The sequence below is a fragment of the Hibiscus syriacus genome, unplaced genomic scaffold, assembly GCF_006381635.1.
Source record: "Hibiscus syriacus cultivar Baekdansim isolate YM2019G1 unplaced genomic scaffold, ASM638163v2 tig00110557_pilon, whole genome shotgun sequence".
NCBI classification, from domain to species: Eukaryota; Viridiplantae; Streptophyta; class Magnoliopsida; order Malvales; family Malvaceae; genus Hibiscus; species Hibiscus syriacus.
The window spans coordinates 1,547,656-1,568,569 of record NW_024062780.1 but is presented as its reverse complement, the minus strand read 5'-3'; the positions used below and the strand labels follow the sequence as shown (position 1 = coordinate 1,568,569).

The 20,914-nt window shown below is 33.5% G+C and overlaps 1 protein-coding gene, 1 long non-coding RNA gene and 1 pseudogene across 2 annotated transcripts; 2 read left to right on the top strand and 1 right to left on the bottom strand.

The window, feature by feature from the left end:
* The first annotated feature begins 263 nt into the window (after positions 1 to 263).
* On the top strand, positions 264 to 20,123 carry LOC120132241. Its single transcript, XR_005516985.1, has 3 exons — positions 264 to 275; positions 12,392 to 12,397; positions 19,837 to 20,123. It is a non-coding gene; the product is annotated as an uncharacterized LOC120132241 (long non-coding RNA).
* LOC120132240 lies at positions 1,671 to 6,041 on the bottom strand (annotated as a pseudogene).
* LOC120132236 (polyadenylate-binding protein-interacting protein 7-like) lies at positions 15,345 to 19,844 on the top strand. The gene is given in 7 exon segments (XM_039149048.1): positions 15,345 to 15,483; positions 16,208 to 16,999; positions 17,002 to 17,093; positions 17,736 to 18,180; positions 18,286 to 18,356; positions 18,884 to 19,008; positions 19,395 to 19,844. Coding segments are annotated over 6 exon segments (1,722 nt in total). The 5' UTR covers positions 15,345 to 15,483; positions 16,208 to 16,302; the 3' UTR covers positions 19,687 to 19,844.
* Positions 20,124 to 20,914: the final 791 nt, after the last annotated feature.

The following is a 20,914-nucleotide window of genomic DNA, read 5'->3' as shown; positions in this document are numbered from 1 at the left end:
TTTGCTCCGTGGTATCAGATGACTGAAAATGCTTATGGCACCGTTACATATTACTCGGATTCGAGGGTAAGTGTCGAATACGGGTTCGATACAGTTATAGTTAAACTTTTTTTTTCTAACTGAACAAGAGTTTGAATCTAACAAGGATTATGGAAAGCATACACAGCCGGGAAAACACCAGTTTAACTGTATGTTCCTCCTTCAAGGACATGGTATAATTACCTGAAATTATGAAACAGAGGATCTCAATCTCCAGGACATGACTGAAAACAGAAGTTTCATGATTTATGTTCTTTACTACAGCTCTTTCAATTGTTAGAAATTCAACTTTAACCCGCCTTGTCAGCTCATGCCAGAAGTCTTGCACTTCAAAACAACAGCAAGAACCAAAAGCAGCAGTAAGACCCCAGCAGAAGAACCACCAACTCTATGGATCCAATTAGGATCGATGCTCGTAAAGCTTCCATCACAGCAGAGCGAGAAAGCGATGGCCATGATTAATATCAATAGCAGAAGAGGCAACCAAGAACCGAAGTTGATGGACTGCTCATCAGGTTCGAGTTCACTCACGGTTCCCTTGTTCATATAAAGGGGTGAAAGAACACCCAAGACAATCAAGCCTATTGCCGCCAGTCTCTCATGTGAAGAATATCTGCTCGGCCTAGTCCAACGACGGTCGAAACTCGTAAAACTCCGGTCCAAGTAAAACCAGAAAGCAAGGGCCAACGCTAGTAGCAGGAGCAGTAGAAACAACCACGAGGTGAAGTCCATGGATTGATCTTCGAGCTCCGGTTCATAACTCGGCTTCTGGTTGACGTAAAGAGGCGAAACCACAGCAAGAACAGTCAACACAATGGCCACCCATTTCTCAAAAGGCCTTCTTGATCTGTATGTAGCTATGGAGTTCATTCATGAAAAAACAGAGAAACCCTTTTGTTCCCAGTTCGTGTAGTCTCTATATTTTACCTTGTTTAAAAAAGGGATGTGAACTTTCTATCTGGATCGTCCAATTGGAATATAGTTTCCGGTGAAGAAAAATTCTGATCCAAAGGCCAAGGAAAATGGTAGAAGTAAAAGAGCAACCTCTTTAAACCCATGTCCCCCATTGGAATCAGATTCTAGGGGAAGAATACATCTGCAAGATTCCAGTTATACTAAAGTTGATTACACAAAAGTCCAAATAGATGCCGTTTGAGATCAACACTGTTAAAAAGCCAGTAAAGTAGAAGGCAAACAGTGGAGAACTTTTGTTAGAAGTCTCAGATTTGAATTAATCCCAAAAGATAGTATTTTGTATGTTTAATTTACAGTTTCATAGCTAAAAAACTTCCGATTAAACATCTTGATTGTGATGGTTCACAAGGGAAAATTCCAGAAAACTTGAAGCTCAGCCAATTTGGAGCACCATCCAACGTGCACAATAAACGATTCCATGTCGTGCTGCTACAGGGGAAGATCATGGTGGTGAGATCGAGACACAATTGACTTGTCAATTGTCATTCATCTCAAAAATAAGGGTAAATTACGTAGTTAATCACTCAATTATCACTTTAGTTCTATTTTAGACATTCAACTATTTATTCTTAAAGTCGAAGGTAAGCAGGTTTTCGTTGGAACATGTTAAGCCAAAGTTTTCAGACAAGAATAATTATTACGAACATTATTTATAAACGACGTGTTGTATTACTAGAAAATAAAGAATATATTCTCATGTTCATTGTTCCTTCATGTCTGATCCAATATCCCCCCACCCAGAAGGAAAACCAAAAAAAAACAAACAAGGAAAAGAAATCCCTCTGGGGAATGTTTCACTGTGAACAAATCAGCCCCTAGAATTGTTGGAGATTTTAAAGAGGAAAAAATGATCAACGTTATGTGGGAATCAAAACTTTAGCCTGTGATGATAATATGATATTATATGCCACTGTTTTCTCCAACTTTAAAAGCATCCAAAATGGCGATCACGTTCTTCATTTTATGAACAGTCTCTGCAAATGAGTTTTGCTTTAGTTTGCTCATCATTCACAACAACCCAGCCTCGAACAGATTTCTCCGTCTCAAAGACTCGTCAACGAGCTTGAAAGTTTTCTTCACAAGCTTCTGGTCAAGGGCATTGGTTCTGTAGATCTTAAAGACTCTATCTACTCGATCAGGGGTGGTGCTTTGAAAATACAACTCCTCGAATATCTTCTTTACGAACCTGAAAGGAAAGAATCATAAACAGTCTTAGATGAAAATTCCTTTTCATAAGGATGGAAGATAATAAAAAGAAAATGCTTACTCATATGCATGCTCAATCTCTTGTTTTCCCGTTGAAACGGGCTGGTAATCTTTGAACCACTCGCATACGTTTAGTGGAACCTACATGTCGGTCGTCAAAGACCACACCGATGCTAAAACATAAGCATCTTAAAATTTCTACCATTCTAGTGGCTTTTACCTTTAGAACCTTCGTTTCAAATATGTCGAATTTGTTGAGAAACAGCATAAAGGATGTTTTCTGCAGAAAGGTTTTAGATTAAGCAAAATTCCAGCCGTGAGCAATCCTTAATTATTAGACACACAAAGAGCATATATAGCCTAATAAGAACCTCAAAGCACGGCTGCTTTAAGACCCAATCAAAGAGTTCTTTTGTCTCCACCATCTGGTTCTTTTGTTCATCCTCGAAAAGAGTTTGATCGTACCTACAACCACCACAATTTCCAGGTTAACGTTTCTGCATTTTAATAACAGGCTCTGATATCGTTCCGCATACAGACAACAGAATTTAGAGATGGCCAAAGTAAAAAGGATCTTACTCGCTAATAGCAGCGCAAAAGATCACAGCTGTAACATCTTCAAATAGATGGATCCATTTCCTTCTTTCATTTCTCTGGCCTCCCACGTCAAACAGCCTGTACACTTCACTTTTCTTATTCTCCCCCACAGGGCTGCAAAGCAGACGTCATAGACGACACGGATTATTAATCAATATATCCTGCCAAATGCAGACAGGAACCTATGTAGTATCTATGATGTAACCATTGATTTTAGTCACCTTACCAAACCTATAATCTGCAGAGATCATGACACCTAATTGAGTACCTATTTTATTTTATCTATATCAGCATATAAATCTGATCTCAATCAGATTTCGAGAAGGCAAAAACATGGGTGCATTTGTTAGGCTAAGCCTAATTCTCGCATCAATGAATTTGCATGTGGAGGAGAGACTAAATATAATTCACCTGAACTGGATTTCAACAACACCAGTTGTACGAACTCTTGCATATAGAACATCCTCCTGCAATATTAACCAGATTAGGAAGCTGATTTAGATAGAAAATAATTCAAATAGAAAAGGGATAGATCCAGATAGGACATAAAACTTTCATTTTCAAGGTCTTCTTTATCATGCATGCTCAACTTGAGGAGGGGATTAAATTATTAATCATACATGCATTGATTGTTTTCATGAGCAGGACGTATGCATGGCACTAAAACTCCTTTAAGAATTAAATATTGCAAATTCTAGATACCTTTGTTGGAATATAATTTGCATCAGACAATCTCTGCAAATTTTCCATGAAATAATGAGTACAATCCGGTACTTAGAGTTCATTACCACGAGCATAGGTTTCCTACAAGTACACAGGGTGATTAAGTACTAAAATGTACCATCGAAAGGACCTAATTTGGACAAAATCAATAAATTCTATACACACAGGGAAAAGAGCACTAAACACAAAACTAAGCGATGGAGTTACATAATCCGCTTATATCGTTTATGGATAAAGCATAGTTACCTGAAATGCAGAACCTTTCCAGAGTGTTTCTATCTCCTGTGCAAGTTCTCTATTTAGACATGGACAGTCCAACCTGCTTCCGATTTCCGATAGTTTCTCTCCAATAACCTGGTATAGAACAGAAAGTTTATGTGATACCTTGGCCACAGATACGATAACTGATTATTTCAATAAGATAGACAAAGAGAAACTAATTGGAATGCAACTACTAAACTTTAAAAATACAGAATGGCAGATAAAAATGACTTCAAACCTTGTTTTCAACGGATAGAACATATTTGGAAGAATCTAATTCATTTTGGGCAAATTCCTTTGATCCATCATACAGTATCTATACGCCATGTAAAGAACAATTTAAAACATAGATAAAGATCGTCTCGTAAGAGAAATAAAATTTGCATCATAGATAACTGACACCTGAAGGGAAATAAACCAACACACCCTTTTCAGGTTTTGCATACTTTATAGTCTGATAGATGTTTGCATGGATGACTGAGATGCAGCTCTTTAGCTCTTCCTCATCAAAACCAGTTTGAAACAGAAGTTTTATCTGCAGACAAGCCATGTGGAATAAAAATATGGTACACATATCAACATTGTCAACAAATACGAAATTAAGTTCAACAAAGGGTTGATCAATCGGTAGAACCTGCTTAAAAATTGTTGACTTCCCAGATTCACCAGTGCCTTAAAAACAATGAACATTTCGATTATCAATGAAAGAACATGAAATTAGGAAAAAAAAACTATTGCAGCAAATCAACATGATAAGGGATAGTGAGTATATTAAGAAGCTAATGGCCATCAACTTGCCAAAGTCTTGGATGAAACGAATGAAAATAGTGGAACGCAGCCATCAAAAGATTATGTGATAAGAGTACATATCAAATCCACACAGTCAAAATACGAGAGTACATAACTCGTTATTTGCAAACAAATAAGGCATCAAAGAACATAATCTAAGTTGTACGCACCAAGTAATAGAAGCTTTTGGATATGCTTTTCAGCCTTTCTCTCTTGTTCAATTCTTCTCTCAATTTCCGCAGCCTGAAAATGAACAAACTCGAAATTAAACTGAAACCTATATATCATGTAAATAAAACCATACCCAGAGAATTTGGCCAGTTGTAACCCGTAAAAGGATGATAAACCATGATTGCAAACTGTGTTTACCTGTGCATTCTCCTCGGTATCAGCTTCGGCGTAACGACTATTTCTGCTGCACAATAAACCCATGTTCTCTAGAACAGTGGTCAGAATAGAAGGTTGGCGTAAATTAAGCACCAGAAGGCATCTTATGTTTCCTTGCCTCCCAAGTATTTTCTGATTTGGTATTTTAATCCGGCAAGGATTACAGTTGCCTCCCCTGCAAGAGATTCTTAACTAAGAAACCATGAAAATGCTTAAATGAACTTCATAAGCTTTCTAGCAATGCAAAATTTTCTAGTCCTGGAAACATGTATTCAATGGCCTTAAATCAGGTTATGAACAAACTCATACGAAACATTCCAGAAAACGTAGAAACATAGCTTGATTAAATTCCCCCACTGAGATTTATTACTGCAAATTACTAACCATGTTCCATGTCATTTCACGTGAATCTACAAACATAATGAGACCATGGCACTGAAGCACATGGCCACGTGTTAGACAAAAATCAATACACTACACATGAACGTCCGTTTCTGTTTTCATCATAACCATAATCAATATACCCTCCATTAGACGTTTACTACCTTCCTACACAGCATAATTTTCATGCCTCCTCTACTTTTCCATAAAAGATTATATTAAGAGCTCAATTTTGTCAAACAAACTGAAATCATATTCTCACAGCATTTCACCAACCCACCGGATTAACAAGACTCGCAAATCATAGCTGTTCGCGGATCACTCACCACTCACCAGAAAGCTTTTAATTCAATGGAGTGGTAAGAAAACAGCACAATGAAGCCACAAACTAGTTCGACGAAAAGAGAATCAAAACACAAATGAGAATAGCTAGAATCCTCTTGATCTAATCACCACAAAACCAACAAAGAGATCTCCAAAATCAGGCCAAAAGAACCAAAAGATCTAAAGAAAAGAAAACACTGCAACTTCAAGAATATGCAATAAAAAAAGTAACTTACCCAATAACAAGGAGATGGGTCAAGTAAAAGTTAATGGAGTAAAAGGGTTGGCTCTGGATTTGGACAATTGGGGCAGACAAATAAAGAGTGATAAAGTTAAAAATAAGAACTTGTGTGTTCTTTTGGCTATGGATATGCTATTTTATTAGTAGAAATAAAAAAAATTGATTTTTTTTTGGTGTGGAAACTTTGAATATAATATATATATATATATATATATTGTAAAGATCAAAACAAGGAAGAAGAAAGATGTAGACGCGAGCAAGGCAAAGGAAGAAAGAGAGAGAGCTGTTGGCTTTGGCCTCTGTTTGGCCCTTATCTTTCTCTCGATCTTCAGTCAAAGTTAGAAAGATCTGTACTTCGATAGAATAGAAAGTTTTAAACCCCAACCCGAAGGAAAAAAGTACAAATTTAGAGGAATATGGTATTTTTATATTCCGAGAGAAATGGGTGTCTTGGAAAAATACATAGCCACCCGCTTAGACTGGAACTCTGTTCTGCTCTGTTGCTTCAGCTTCAGCGGCTGCTGCCATTGCCCATCTTTTTCCTTTACTTTTTCCCTCTGGCCCTCCCTGTTCACAATCTCTCGATTATCTTCATCATTTTCACCATATAAATTTTATGCAATTTTTTGCTTATTTTTCAAAATAAAAATCAGCACTTTATTTGAATTAAAGTAAAAAGCAGAATGCTTTCCTTAACAATTTTTTAATTTAACAGAACAATAAAACTTACCATTACTATCATTTTTGTAAATTGAAAATTAAAATACTTTTGACATAAGAAACTATAATAAAAGAAATCATTATAATAAACAAATCACCAGCTCCACTCCTCATTAGGGTGTTTAAATAACCGAATTAATTCGGTTAATCGATCGAATTGAATTAGTTTAATTAATTCGGTTCGGTTATCGAATTAGTTCGGTTGGTTAATGGTTAAGAAAATTTTTAGAATTTGATTAACGATTAATTCGGTTCGAATTCGGTTAATTAACCGAAATTAAATTTTAAATATATTATATATAACATATGAGTTCAACCCAAATCATTTGAAATCCAATTAATAATTTAAGATCTAATAACTTTTAAACCTAAATCAATATTAATTAATTAAAAAATTATATAAAATTTTTATTTTATAATATATATTATTTAAATTAATTGTAAACTGTTTTTTTAATTAAAAAATATTATAATATATATAACATATGGGCTAAGTCCAAACCATTTAAAACCCAATTAATAATTTAAGATCCAATAACTTTTAAACCTAAATCAATATTAATTAATTAAAAAAAATTATCTGAAATTTTTATTTTATAATTATATATTATTTAAATTAATTATAAACTTTTTTTAATTAAAAAACATTTAATTTTTATATAAATTAGAAAAAATTTTAAAAAAAGCGGTTAATTCGAGAATTAACCAAAATTTATTCGGTTCGGTTAATATGTTTGAAAAAAAGTTTGGTTCGATTAACGGTTAAAGAAAAAAAATTTGATTAATTCGATTATGGTTAATTCAGTTCGATTCAGTTCGATTTTAACCGAATGAACAGCCTTACTCCTCACTGTTTAATTAGCTTTGTTCCAAAATTAATAATACATTAGATATTTAAAATTGAGTAATAATTAGATGTGTTAAAATATATTTTAAATTGCCAATTGAAATTTAACTTGATTTATGTTATTACTATTCTAATATCTTAACATTTTTATAATTTACATTAAAAAAATGTTTTCCTCATGGTGAGTGTTAGTTGGTTGATTTTTTTTAATAAAAATTAGTTGACTAAATTAATTCAACCAACTTCATTAGATTAATTCAGTGGATTTAAATATTTATTAATGGAGTATGTTGAATAATTTTAATGACTTGAAATAATATTTAATTATTTATTCTGTCTACTGACTACTTATTATTTAATTGGGTAAATTACGCATTTAATACCTAAGTTATCCACTTTTGATCCATTTTAGTACCTAAATTTTTATTTTTTTTCAAAACCATCTCTAACGTTTAGTTTTCATTTCGTTTTAATACCTCATCGTTAAGAACTTGACGTTTTTAGTACCTAAAATATCAGTTTTGATACGTTCTAGTACCTAAACTTTCAATTTTTTTCAAAACTAAAATTTAAATTTTGAATGGTGGTACTAAAATGAAACAAAAACTAAAGTTTTTAATGATGGGATGTTAAAATGAAACAAAAACTAAACTTTATATATTGTTTTTTAAAAAATTAAAAGTTTAGCTACTAAAATTGATAGTATAAGTCCTAAATGTGTAATTTTCCCTATATAATTTTAGATTAAACTAATCAAATTTATCGAGTGTTCACTTATTATTAATATATTTAACATAAGGCAGGTGAAGAATACTGATTTATTTGTTTCGATGACATAATTAATTGGCAATCGCGCACAATTTTTTTCCCATTTTTTAATAATAATAATAATAATAATAATAAAGAGTTATAACATAAAGTGATAAGCATGGTCCGACCATGTAGGGCTTGGCAGGCGTTCATGGTCGTGTGTCTGGAAATTCAATGGCTTTGCAGGTACTATAGCAACCGGAGTTTTTGAACAGACACTTGATGCCGCATCCAAACGCTGGATTCGTTAAACAACTTGCAAGGCAACTGAAAATGTCGCATTTTAAGTAGCAGGTTACGTTCCCGTCGTCTTCGGGGAGGCAACGGCGGTTCGGTTCCGAGGCCAACACATTCTCGGAGGTCGCCGCCGCCACCACTCCGATCCCAATCCCTATGCAGATGTTCAACAAGAGCAGTAGTGCCAGTGCCGTACTCGCCGACTCGGATCTCGGTCGAACACCCATATTTGTTGCGAATTATCAAGGAGCGTGATTGTGAATAAGATGGTATTTATAAGGTACGTAAGAGCTTGTGTTTATATGGGAATGCAAAGAGCCGATTACGTGAATTTAAACACGCTTCTTGGTATGTATCACACAATAGCGATGATGATATTATATGGTGGGCTTATTGGCTTTAGCTGCACTACAATGCTATAACTGGAGTTGATGTATGTTACATGCATGCAGTGATGTATTCAAAAATTTAATAATATGAGTATAAAATTTTAATATTATTTTATTAAAAATAACGGATATGCAAAACTTTATATTTTTTTTATTTTTTCTTAACATATTAAATTAAATTTCATATTTTGTTTTCTAAATAATAAGAATACACTTGATCTCTTAGGGGGTGTTTGGTTCAAAGATTGTGAGATTCCTATGGGATGGGAATCCCACATTCCCATGTTTGGTTGACCGAGAATCTCATTCTCGGTAATATTTTATTACCAATAGTAGATTTTTTTGGTATATTACCGGGAATGTCATTACCTCCATTCCCTTATGTATTGTAACATTACCGGCGTTTTAGACTAAAATGCCCTTAAATTTTTATTTTTTTTCAAAAATATCATTCTTCTATCATTGAATAATAAAAATTCTACGAAGGTTAAATTACAAATTTATCCTTAAATTATTTTAGATTTACAAAAAAAATCTATAATTAAAATTTTATATGAAGTTCAGGGATTAAATTTTTTTTTACCCTTTCATTAAACATTTTTTATATTTTTAATTTTGTAAAAAAAAATTATATAAATATTATGAATTTAATTTTTTAAAGAAAATATATAAATATTTTACAATTTGTAATATTATACAAATATATAATAAGGATAATTTGGTCAAATATACATTTCAATAATCTTTTATTTCTTTAACCAAATACGCTGATCTTACATTCCTGCTAAACCAACTAAACACAAAATATAACATTCTCAGTAATCCTATTCTCTGATAATCTTTTATTCCTACTAATAATCTTACATTCCGTGAATCAAACGCACCATGAGATTAACACTTGATGTATATAGTAGCTCTGAATTACTTTTGTCGGGATTATTGGAATTATGATTTAATGGACCGGGTTGATGTTATATCATTTCGCTTATTTCTGTGTATATTTTTTTTCCAATTTGATATTTAAAGTATGTATTAACTATACAGATGATCATTTATGTTAATATTTTATCCACTTTTGATTATTGATTTTAAAATATATAAGATATAATCATATTCGTTTTTATTTAGCCAATATATAATCACTTTTGTTTTTATTTATTTAAGAATTGGTCACCACGAGTTATCTACCGTTAACAATTAACAGATTAAGTGACATGATATTTTGATATAATCACACATTTGATCTCTATTATGTACATATTATCTCAATTTAGTCATTATTTTAATAAATTAAAATAAATTTAATCCTCCAATCGAATGATGTCATGGGTCACTGGTGTCGTGCGTTGTGCCACATGTCACCATTCGGTTCGATGACTAATATTATTTTAATTTATTTTAATTTAATATATTTATTTTTCATCAATTTGCTTTGCTTTGTAAAAATAAAATAAAATAAAGTTAATCTTCCGATCAAATGGTGACACATGACACGACACATGGTATTAATGACAGTAGCATCATTCTATTTCTATTGGAGGACTAAATTTATTTTAATTTATTAAAAGTATGACTACATCGAGAGGATTTATAAATAATATGGACCAAATGAGGGATTATTCCAAAATATTTAACGACAATTAACTCGTTGTGATCACATCTTACTTAAATAAGAACGAAGTTACGAAGGTGGTAATATCTTATGTATTCCGAAATCAATGACTAAAAGTAGACAAAACACAAACATAAATAATAATCCCTCTAATTAGCCATTAAAATATTTTTGTTAGTCATTTTAATCAATAGGATAACACTCTATATTCAAATGATGAAAAATTTGACGATGGACTAACGTATGGTGAGAATGAGTATATATTTAATGTTAGAAATATAATATTCTAACAAATTTGAAATGCCATAGTAATCAGATAAAATTTCATGAGATATTTATTTTTCTATCTATTTTTATTAGTAATTTTGTATTGAATACTTAGTTAAATATTTATATATTTTTAAAGATTTTTTTGTTATTTTTTATAATAATTAATATTATTTTTAGAATTTAAAGTTATATGAATGTCTATTTATAATTTCACGTTATTTTGTTGAGTCTCTTGACTATTAAAAGTTACAAAATGATCTAACGAGTCTCTCGACTATTAACAAATATAAAATGGTCCATTACTATAGGGTATTGTTTTTTAAGTCCATTGGCTATTAAAAGTTGCAAAATAGTCACTCGACTATTTATATATTTCAAGCTCGTCATTTTCCGTTAAAATATTGACGATAATTTGAGTTGGACGTTAATATGTTGATTGGGATATAATACAATTTGATCTTGGAATCTCTAATGATTATCATATCACGGTTAGCATGTTAACATTCAGCTTAGATAATAGTTAAATTTTTAACGAAAAAATAACGAATTTGAAACATATAAATAATTGGATAATCATTTTATAATTTTTAATAGTTGAGGGACTCAACAGAGTAGCGTCCTCGAGGTTTATAATTTTATAATTTTACTAGATGGATTAAATCAATTCCTTTCGTTTAATTCAGATTGATTAGATAAATTTTAAGTATTAATTGTAACATCATCTTTTGTTTTGTAATAATAAACAAACAGCGTCCATATATATAAAAAATTAGTTGATTTTATTTCTATATATAATAGGATAAGAGGGAGGTACGATAGTAGGCTGCTCCTAATGCTAGGTTGAGAGCAGCTTTTGTGGGAGACCTCCGGCAGTCAGAATTATGAATTGTCCACCGTAAAACTCGATCTCACGACCACAAAATTAAGAACTTTGTGCTCTACCAACTGAGCTGGACGGGCAGGTGATGATGGACGTCAAATGCTATAAGGGGTGCAGCCAACCTGGCAGCTAACGTTGTCGAAATAGCATTTAGCGGAGCATGTGATCGAGGGATTTGTCAAACAGCTCACAAGGCAACCCAGAAGACCGCATTTAAAGGAGCAGGACATGGTCTTGTCGTTCTTCTCGCCGCAACGGGGCGCCAGTCTCGACGACGGCAATTCGTTTTGAGGATTCACTTGGGCAGATGCCACATCTACCAGCATCCCCATGCTCATGCTCACCAACAGCAGCCATGCCAGCGCCACGGACAGAGAGCTGCATTCCAGACCACGACCCATATTTAGTGTACCTCTACCGATCACTAAGAAATAGAGAGCTTGCAACGAGAATATGAGAACAAATATGTATATTGCTAGCTGCTTGTTTTTAAATGGGAAGGCGGAGTGGTGACCAGCGACACCAAACATGCACGTTTCTTAGTACTGCCATGCAATGGGGGTGATGATATTGGTGGGTTAACTTGCATTTTATTACAAAACACGCACTTATTTTCATCACCAGGACGAGAATTTAACCCAAAATCGACCGATTTCAATCCGATGCTATCCATAGAATCGGATTATTTTTAGAAAAAAATTAGATTCGAGTCGGATCGGGTTGAATTTGTTAAGGAAGTGAGGTCGGGTCAGGGTGAAAGGTGAAAGAATTCTGACCCGATACGGTGATAATAATGTAATTTCTTTAGAAAATTTATTATTATTTTTAATTAAATCTTTATTTTATATCGGATCGGATTTATATTCTAAAATTTGAGTCAGATTAGAGCCAGGTGGATGATATATATATTTTTTAGTTAGGATCGAGTCGGATGGATGATATATAATTTTTGGTTCGAGTTAGGTTCGAGTGAAGGATACATGTTTTTTGAATCCAATAGGATTGACAAAAAATGCGACCCAACTCGACTCGTTGCCATCCCTATTCATCACGTACAATATAATAATTTATCGTAATTATAATGTAATGAAGATGTAGTTAGTGCAGTGACAAATCCATTTATTAGTCAGATAATTGTATACTTTATTGATTATGTCTATCTTAAAATTTTATTTATACTCACATCATATAAAAATTTATATTATTTATTAACATATATATATTTACACAAAAAAATATTTTTAAATCCACAATTGCTTACAATGATATCCTAGTTTGACTTTTAAGTGTCAAAGGATTTTCTTAATAATTTGATACAACATTTATATTAAGTGTCAAAGGATTTATAATTTAAATTTAACAGCCATTTCCTTAATAATTTGATACAACATTCATATTATTCAAAATCCCATGAAGTATAATATATCAACCGTTTAAACATGTTCGATCTCATGTTAGTATATTAGAATTCTAGAATTCATTAAATATTCTCAATAATTGAAGGAAATGTTATTCTTTCAAGAGTTTCTGAGTCAAGTAGTTGTATTTACGAGGTATATATGCGTTTATTTTTAATTTATTGAGAGAATATTTAATATATATATATTCTTACAATCAACCTATTATTAGTAAAAATATTGTATAATATATTAACAAAAATATCAATCAAATTTATCGACGAGTATCGGTACAAGTGGTTGGGATTCAAGAATTTGTGTTTGTAAGGCCAAGTTTGAATCCTACCACTGTCACTTTTGATGAGCAATCTATAAATTTTTATAAAAATTCCAATTGAATTTTAAGTATACCCTGACCCTTAATTGGAGAGTTACTTTGACTTAAACTTTTATTTGTAAAAAAAAAGTATCAATCAAATTTAATTCAATTAATATTTTTTAATATTTAATCTTTCAACACCTCATTTTTAAATTTATCAAATAATATATTACTTTTAATATTTTCTATTTATATATATGTAAGATGCTATGAATTTCAACAATTTAAACGATAAGCATCTGGAAGTTAATCGAATTATAAATAGGGATGAGCTTGGAGTTATTTTTTTTCCGTCCGACACCGATATGAAAATATATATCTAAAACCCGATCTCATCCCGTCCCGATAATTTCAAGATTTTTCCCGTTCCGAATATGCCCTAATTTGTAGATTAAAATTTTGACCTGACTCGATCTAAATATATTAATATTTTAAAATAATATAATTATATTTTTTATTATATTTAAACAGTTAAATTAATATATTTTATAATACTTTTTATATTTTTAATAATTAGATAATATTATTTAATATATATATATATATATATTAATCGTGATTTTTCACCTTATACTCAATATCATCTCGCCCCGAAATTTAAAAAAAAAAATTGTTCTTATAAAGTCGGGTCAGATTGAGACCCATCGAATTTAAGTATTTTGACAGTCCTTAATTATAATAAATATTTTTATAATATGTATAAATAATTATTAGATTGTCCTTTTGTGCCTGAACTTATCAATCATGGCTTCAAAAACGACAAATGTTCAACCTCCGTTAAATCTGAATAAAAAAGTTGGTGATTTAATATGGAAGTAGGTCATTAAGACGATTTATTCCAGAAAGAAAAGAGAGGAAGAAAAATTAAAAATAAAACGTGAATATTGTTTAACTTCTATTAGGCACGAATCAACTAATTTCAGTAATTAAATAAATTATTAATATTTTTAAAGATTAGAGATTTGAGCACCAACAACTGTAGCAGGGTGATTGAGCGTCATTGTCAAATGGATGAGAGAATTAAAATAAATACTACTTTGTAATCACCGACTATAGTATGATAAAATATTTTATTTGTTACAAAAGAAATAGATTAATAATTTGATAATTGTTAGAAATTATATTTTATGAGCTAGTATTCAAAAGAGTTGGATCTCTATACCAATTTTAGAATGGATCAAGTGGTCATTTTTATAGACTATGATGCTATTTTTAAAATTTAATAGTTGAGTGACCAAAATAGAATAAAAATTATGGTTGGGATATTAAAGGTGTAATTTACCCTTTACCTATTATTTCTTAAGATTGATTGTGCATAAATATTTATGTTTTTGATTTCTTGAGGGCTAACTTGGAAGGTCAACTTAGAAAGAGGAGTTCTATAAAAAAAATAGAAGGCTACAGTTTAATTTTAAATTTCATCATTCTACTTTATAAAATTTGAAGAATTGATCTTTACAGTTTAATATGTTAGAATTTGATTCCCATAATTTGCGTAAACTGAGAACAAAATCCAATTATTGATAACACACCAGGTTGATCTATTAATAAAAAGGTTTGAGAATCAAGACAGATTAATATAGATGGACTAAATTTTCAATTTTAACAAACTAGAGGAGTAAAGTTCGGAATTAGACCAAAACATAAACAAGAATGAAAAAGGAAGGTCAAATCAAGTGGCGATCGGGTTTGGATTGGAATCAGCTGTGTTTGTTTTAATTTTTATATATTTTTGTGGTGGTGGGCTGCTAAAGCCATTTCCAAAAAAAAAAAAAAAAACCCTTGAAGAGAAGAGATAGAAACTAAACAAACTGAGAAGCCTGTGCCGTGAAACAAAAAGTCTGCAGCCGAAGAAAAACAATAGCCAAAGCTCAAATCCAATCATTCTGATTAAACAAGAATTATCCGGAAAGATCTACCTTGTTCATCCATTCCCTTCTCTTCCATCTCCTTTTTCGATTTCTCCCCCGTTTCATCTGACATCTTTAGACATGGAGCCTTTCTATTTGTTTCGCAAAGGTATAATTTCTTAGATCTCTTGGATTTTTAGTGTTTAATTACACTTTTTTCCTTGTTTTATATATGTTTTTTTTTGTGTTGGATTGAATTGAGATCTCTAAAACTTTGTTCCTAAGATAATGGAAGATTATAGATTCGACTTATACTGCCTTTTTTGTTTGAATTATTCCTTTGGCCAGGTACCTAGAAAGCTTGATTTTTTGTTAATTAGTTTTTTTTTAAATTAAATGTGCTTACTGATTATTTTTTACTTGAGGGTTTCGTGCTTTCCTCGAATCTTCTGGTTAAAGTGTTGTTGACTCGTGAATTTCGAGGTTTTGAACCGGATATTGGCATAATTTTGGTTTATTAAGTGAAAATCTTGCTTTTAACTTATAGCCTATAGGCTTAATATTTGAAGTCACTTTTATAGGAAATGGTTGACTGTGAGTTCCATTCAGTTGTTAATCAATTGTAGCTTATTTAAAGCTATGGATTTTGCACGCATAAGAGTCAAATATGGTTAATATTTCTTTTATTTTAGTCTGTCATGTTTCTTCATCATCATTATTTTCATGAAGTTTCTATAGCGAGTGACGTTTTTTTTTCGGTGTTGATTTCATTCTATATTTGGTTTTTGAGTTGCTTTCTGTGCAGGATTGATTTTATGCACGTGCATGTCTTCAATTTAAGATTCTCTTGTAGGGTTGAAATATTAATATTGAATTGATGGATGGTTTTGCAGGTTTTGGTTAGAGTTTAGCATAACCCAGGCATATAACTTCTGCATCAGTTTCCTTTATATACATAGAATTTGCTTTTTATTCATTTACGCGAAGAATGAGTTTGTCCAAGAAAGGGACCCAGAGTAGTGACACCAAACCAAATACTCCTAGCAAGGTAACAACTCTGAATCCCAATGCAGCCGAGTTTGTTCCCTTTGCTCTTAGGTCACCGTCTTCATCAGGAAGCACCCAAGCAGCTGCTGCAATAGCAACGTTCGCTACTTCTGGTACCGTAGGAAAAGCGGTGCTTGATCGGTCAGGGTCTTCTGTTTCAAATAATTCTGATGACGACGCTCATCAGTTCTGGCAACACCAACTTCCCGATGACATTACCCCAGACTTTAAGGTTATTAATGAAGATGAATCTCAAGGAATAGAATCTGGGGGCCTCTCCTTAGATGGTTTGTCCTTGCATGATGGTACCAAAGCCTCAAGGTTTCCTGCTGGCAGTGGATATGTATTTGATGATCATCAGGAATTACTGCATCACTACGGTAATGGTAGTAATTTATCTGAAAATTTGAGATATCCTGCTTCATCTTACGGAGGGGATCCTATTTCAGCTAGTTTTTTGAACCCATCACCCAAACCTTGGGACAAGAAACTTGTTAACAATGATCAGCCAATTGGTAACGGGAGGGAAGGAATACCGTATAATGGAAATTCTAGACATGCATTCGTCAGTGATATTTTGGGTGAGCAAGCAAACATGGATGATACTGAAATGAGTCATGTGGATTTTTTGGCTTCTCAGTTCCCGGATTTGCTGCTGAAAGCCTTGCTGAAGTTTATTTTGCCAATGGTTGTGACCTAAATCTGACTATAGAGATGCTCACACAACTTGAGGTGTGTGGTCCTCAACTTTGTTTTTTGGTCAAAGTGCTTGCATCCGCCATTTGTTCAAGTGGTGATGAAGCAGTTATTTACATCTTCAACTTATATATAGATATATTATTAAATGATTATCTTATTTTTTGATAATTGTATTATTTTCCCATTATCAATTGCTCGAAAGTTATAGAACCACTAAAGGGTTTATGGTCAAAATTTGAATGTGGAATTGTTTTAAAAAGTTTTTTGTATTCCTTTGTTTCATTGCAATTTCTTATAAAAAAAATTGCAATTTCTTATCACCTTTTTCTTATGTTGTACTTATGGGATCTTGCGGATCTGCTGTGGATGGTAATGGTTTGGATGCTAGCTGTAGTTTGACAGAGAAAAGTTGGTTCCTCAAAGTTTTTTAGGTGGCTTAAATCATCCCCAGCTTTGTGCGTTGCCTCTGGTTTATATATCCTGGTGGCATGGTACAGGGGGACATTTTTATTTAGAATTTTCTTCTTTTTTTGGCAATTAAATCTTCAACGATTTTTTTTTTGCGTACAATTTTCTAGCATCCTCATTTTTTTGGAGTTTTTGTTGTTTGTTTTGTCCCTTTTAATTGTATTAAATCTTTTAGCATTCCATTAGTTTTTACAAATCTTATTGCAGCTTCAAGTTGATGGTGGTTTCAACCAGAACCTCAATTCAAAGACATTGTCAGCTCCCAATCCAAGTACAACGGATTTTCCTGCACTAACCGTGTCAGATGGTCAGAGTGGTCCTTCAAAATACGCAGGAGACGATCTTCAATATAATGCCAGTCCCTATCGATCTTCTGACAAGGACAATCTGCTTATGTTCAAATCCAGTTCTTCCCTTCCATCTAGAGGTGCCATAGATTTTGCATCAGCTGTCAGGAAAATGGCATCTCAAGATTCTGGAATATGGAAGTATGAGAGAAATGGTTCTGATTCAACTGTTGGGTCAAGCAGAAGTCCTAATGGTTCTGCTAATTCCTACAGTGCATCTGGAAGGGGGGTGTATGCTAATAGGTTGCAAAGTCGTGGTTCAGCTCGTACGGCTCCTGTTTGGCTTGAAACTGGAGATGCAGTGGGTAATATTCTGCACTTATGAAATTCTTGCATTTATTGAGTTTTTTTTGTAGGAACAATATATCCTCGCTGCACATCTATTTGCTTTAACATTATTGAGCTGGCAGCAAATTTGTACTCTGAACTACGGGAGGAAGCTCGAGACCATGCACGTTTACGTAATGCTTATTTTGAACAGGTATTTCACTGGAAACTATTTTCACATATTGATACTGTCTTGTTTATAGGTTCTACAGTTTTGTTAGCAAGCAATGAAATTTTTTTGCATCTTTCAGCCTAATTGCTCAACCTCCCTTTCCTTCCCCCCCCTCCCCAATTTTATTTGTGGCCCATTTTTGCAACCAGAGAAATGAGTTTACTTCTTTAGTCCTTGTACAAATTTACACCAGTAGTATCCCCCCGCTCCCAACCCCGCCCCAACAGAAAAAGAAGCTGATTCAAAACAACCAACGGGCATGTGTTTGATGAGCAGTTCTCGCTTTCCAAAGTTGATGCAACTATACAAGTTCAGGGTGCATCAATTATTAGACTGATAGAAAACAAATTTCTAACGTTTGGCATGTGCCAGATGATCAGATCTTGTACATGAAATCTGCTCTTCATTGATGATCTCTCTCTCATTCTTTCTTTCTGCCCCACTGAACCAAGTCCACACACCTCGCTCATATTGTTAAGTGATAATACTTTCTTGTATATTTAACATAGGCACGTCAAGCATTTCTCATTGGCAACAAGGCTCTAGCAAAGGAGCTTAGTGTGAAAGGACAAATGCACAATATGCATATGAAGTCAGCACATGGAAAAGCTCAGGAATCTATATATCAACAGAGGTTTGTCATTTTTTGCATGTCGCAGTTGGTCCCTTGACAGTATGGTTTAACGGCTTCAAGCTGTTCTTCTCTTGCTGCTGCTGTTGCTACTACTACTACTATTACTATTGCTTTTAACATCTGTTGATCAGTTGTTTTTCTTGTGGAGAATAAAAACATTAGTTTTTGATATTTGTGAGGGGTGGTATTATTTATCCCGGGCCCTTCAACATTTAAGTGTAATTGGTTTGTTTGCCCCACTTCAACTACTCCTACCCTTTCTCCTTTCACTATCCATCAATCCTGGTTGTTGGTTCTTTCAGTAATTGCAATTCATGTTATACTATTTTGGTTGGCTTAATACTAATATGTTTTTGTTTGACTGTTTACAAACTATAATAATATAGGAACCCAGTTCCTCTAGAAAATTTCAGAGGACAGGAGCGGATGATAGACCTTCATGGATTGCATGTTACTGAAGCCATACATACACTGAAGCATGAACTATCAGTGCTGAGGATTACAGCACGGGCAGCAGATCAGCGCCTGCAGGTATACATATGTGTTGGAACTGGCCACCATACTAGGGGTTCTCGCACTCCAGCAAGACTTCCAGTTGCTGTACAACGGTATCTACTTGAAGAGGGCCTTGACTATACAGAACCGCAGCCTGGGCTGCTTCGAGTTGTGATATATTGAAGCCATGGACTTGACTGAGTTGAGGTATAAGAGTTTTTGACACTATATAAAAGAAAACCATCATCTCGTAGTCACCATAGTCGATTCTTGTATCTTTACATGGGAAGAAAATGGAAGAGAGAAGTTGAAGCTGAAAAATAAAATACAAAGAAAGGGTTCAAAAAACAGAAGTTAGGGGAAGAAAAAGGTTAAAGAAAACAGAAGTGTATCATTATTGTTTAGCCAGATGACCGCCACAATCACATTTGGTAGCATCAGAGGCAGGGGGTTGTGCTGGGGAGGACACTGCCAGCAACCATCTTTTCTCTGGTTTGTTAATTTTGTATACTTAGTTAAATTGTGGGTTCAATTCTCTGATGTAACTGATAGATTTGAATTACACGATAGTACGATTCATGAAGTAACTCATGTTGAAAATTCGATCTTTGTACTCTATACTTGTCTGGTCTGGGCACTTAATTAGGGAGATTTTTATTAGGGGGTGGATTCAGGATGGTTATAGATTTAATTTAGTTTGACCATGCTGCCACATAATTTCGGGTGCCAATTTCGATATAATTATTTCATTTTTAGGTTAGGCATTTTTGTAAAGAGATGGCGTTGACATCCCCTTGGGCATCTTATTGAGTGTGTTTGCATGCTAGAATAGTTTGTCATTAAATTCGAGGGAAACATCACTTGAGAAGCACACAAAACCAAGCTAATGGAACCCAATAATACAGGGAAGGCAATTTCTTAGCCAATGAAACATATCAATCTCAAACAAGAGGATGACAAGGATACGGATTCTAACCATTTTATATCATCCATTGTTAAAAGACACTGGTGCGGGTTTATTTATTTTGGCTCGATTCCTTCCCTTGTTTGCGGGCTTTTGAAGTTTAGCATCATGCTTCTGCCCCGACATGATTATCGTCTCTGTTCTCCGAGTTTTACAAAGCTGTCACAGGGGCTTTTGTTGTCGGTATGACCAATTTTGGATTTTGGTGTGCGTATTTTGTGTCACGGCCTGGGCTCATTGTGCCTTGACTACCACATTGTGGAGCACTGGGATAGTCTACCCCTGGTGGCGTGTCCAGTCTGGTGGGCTTATGTTCGAATGAATCGAGCGGGATGGTGGAGCCACCAGACCACGTGTGGCAATCCATTGAACTTTGTGACGCGCATGGCCTCATAAGGCCGAGCCATGATAGAGAACGGAGGTAGCCGACGGATAAATGGACGTGAG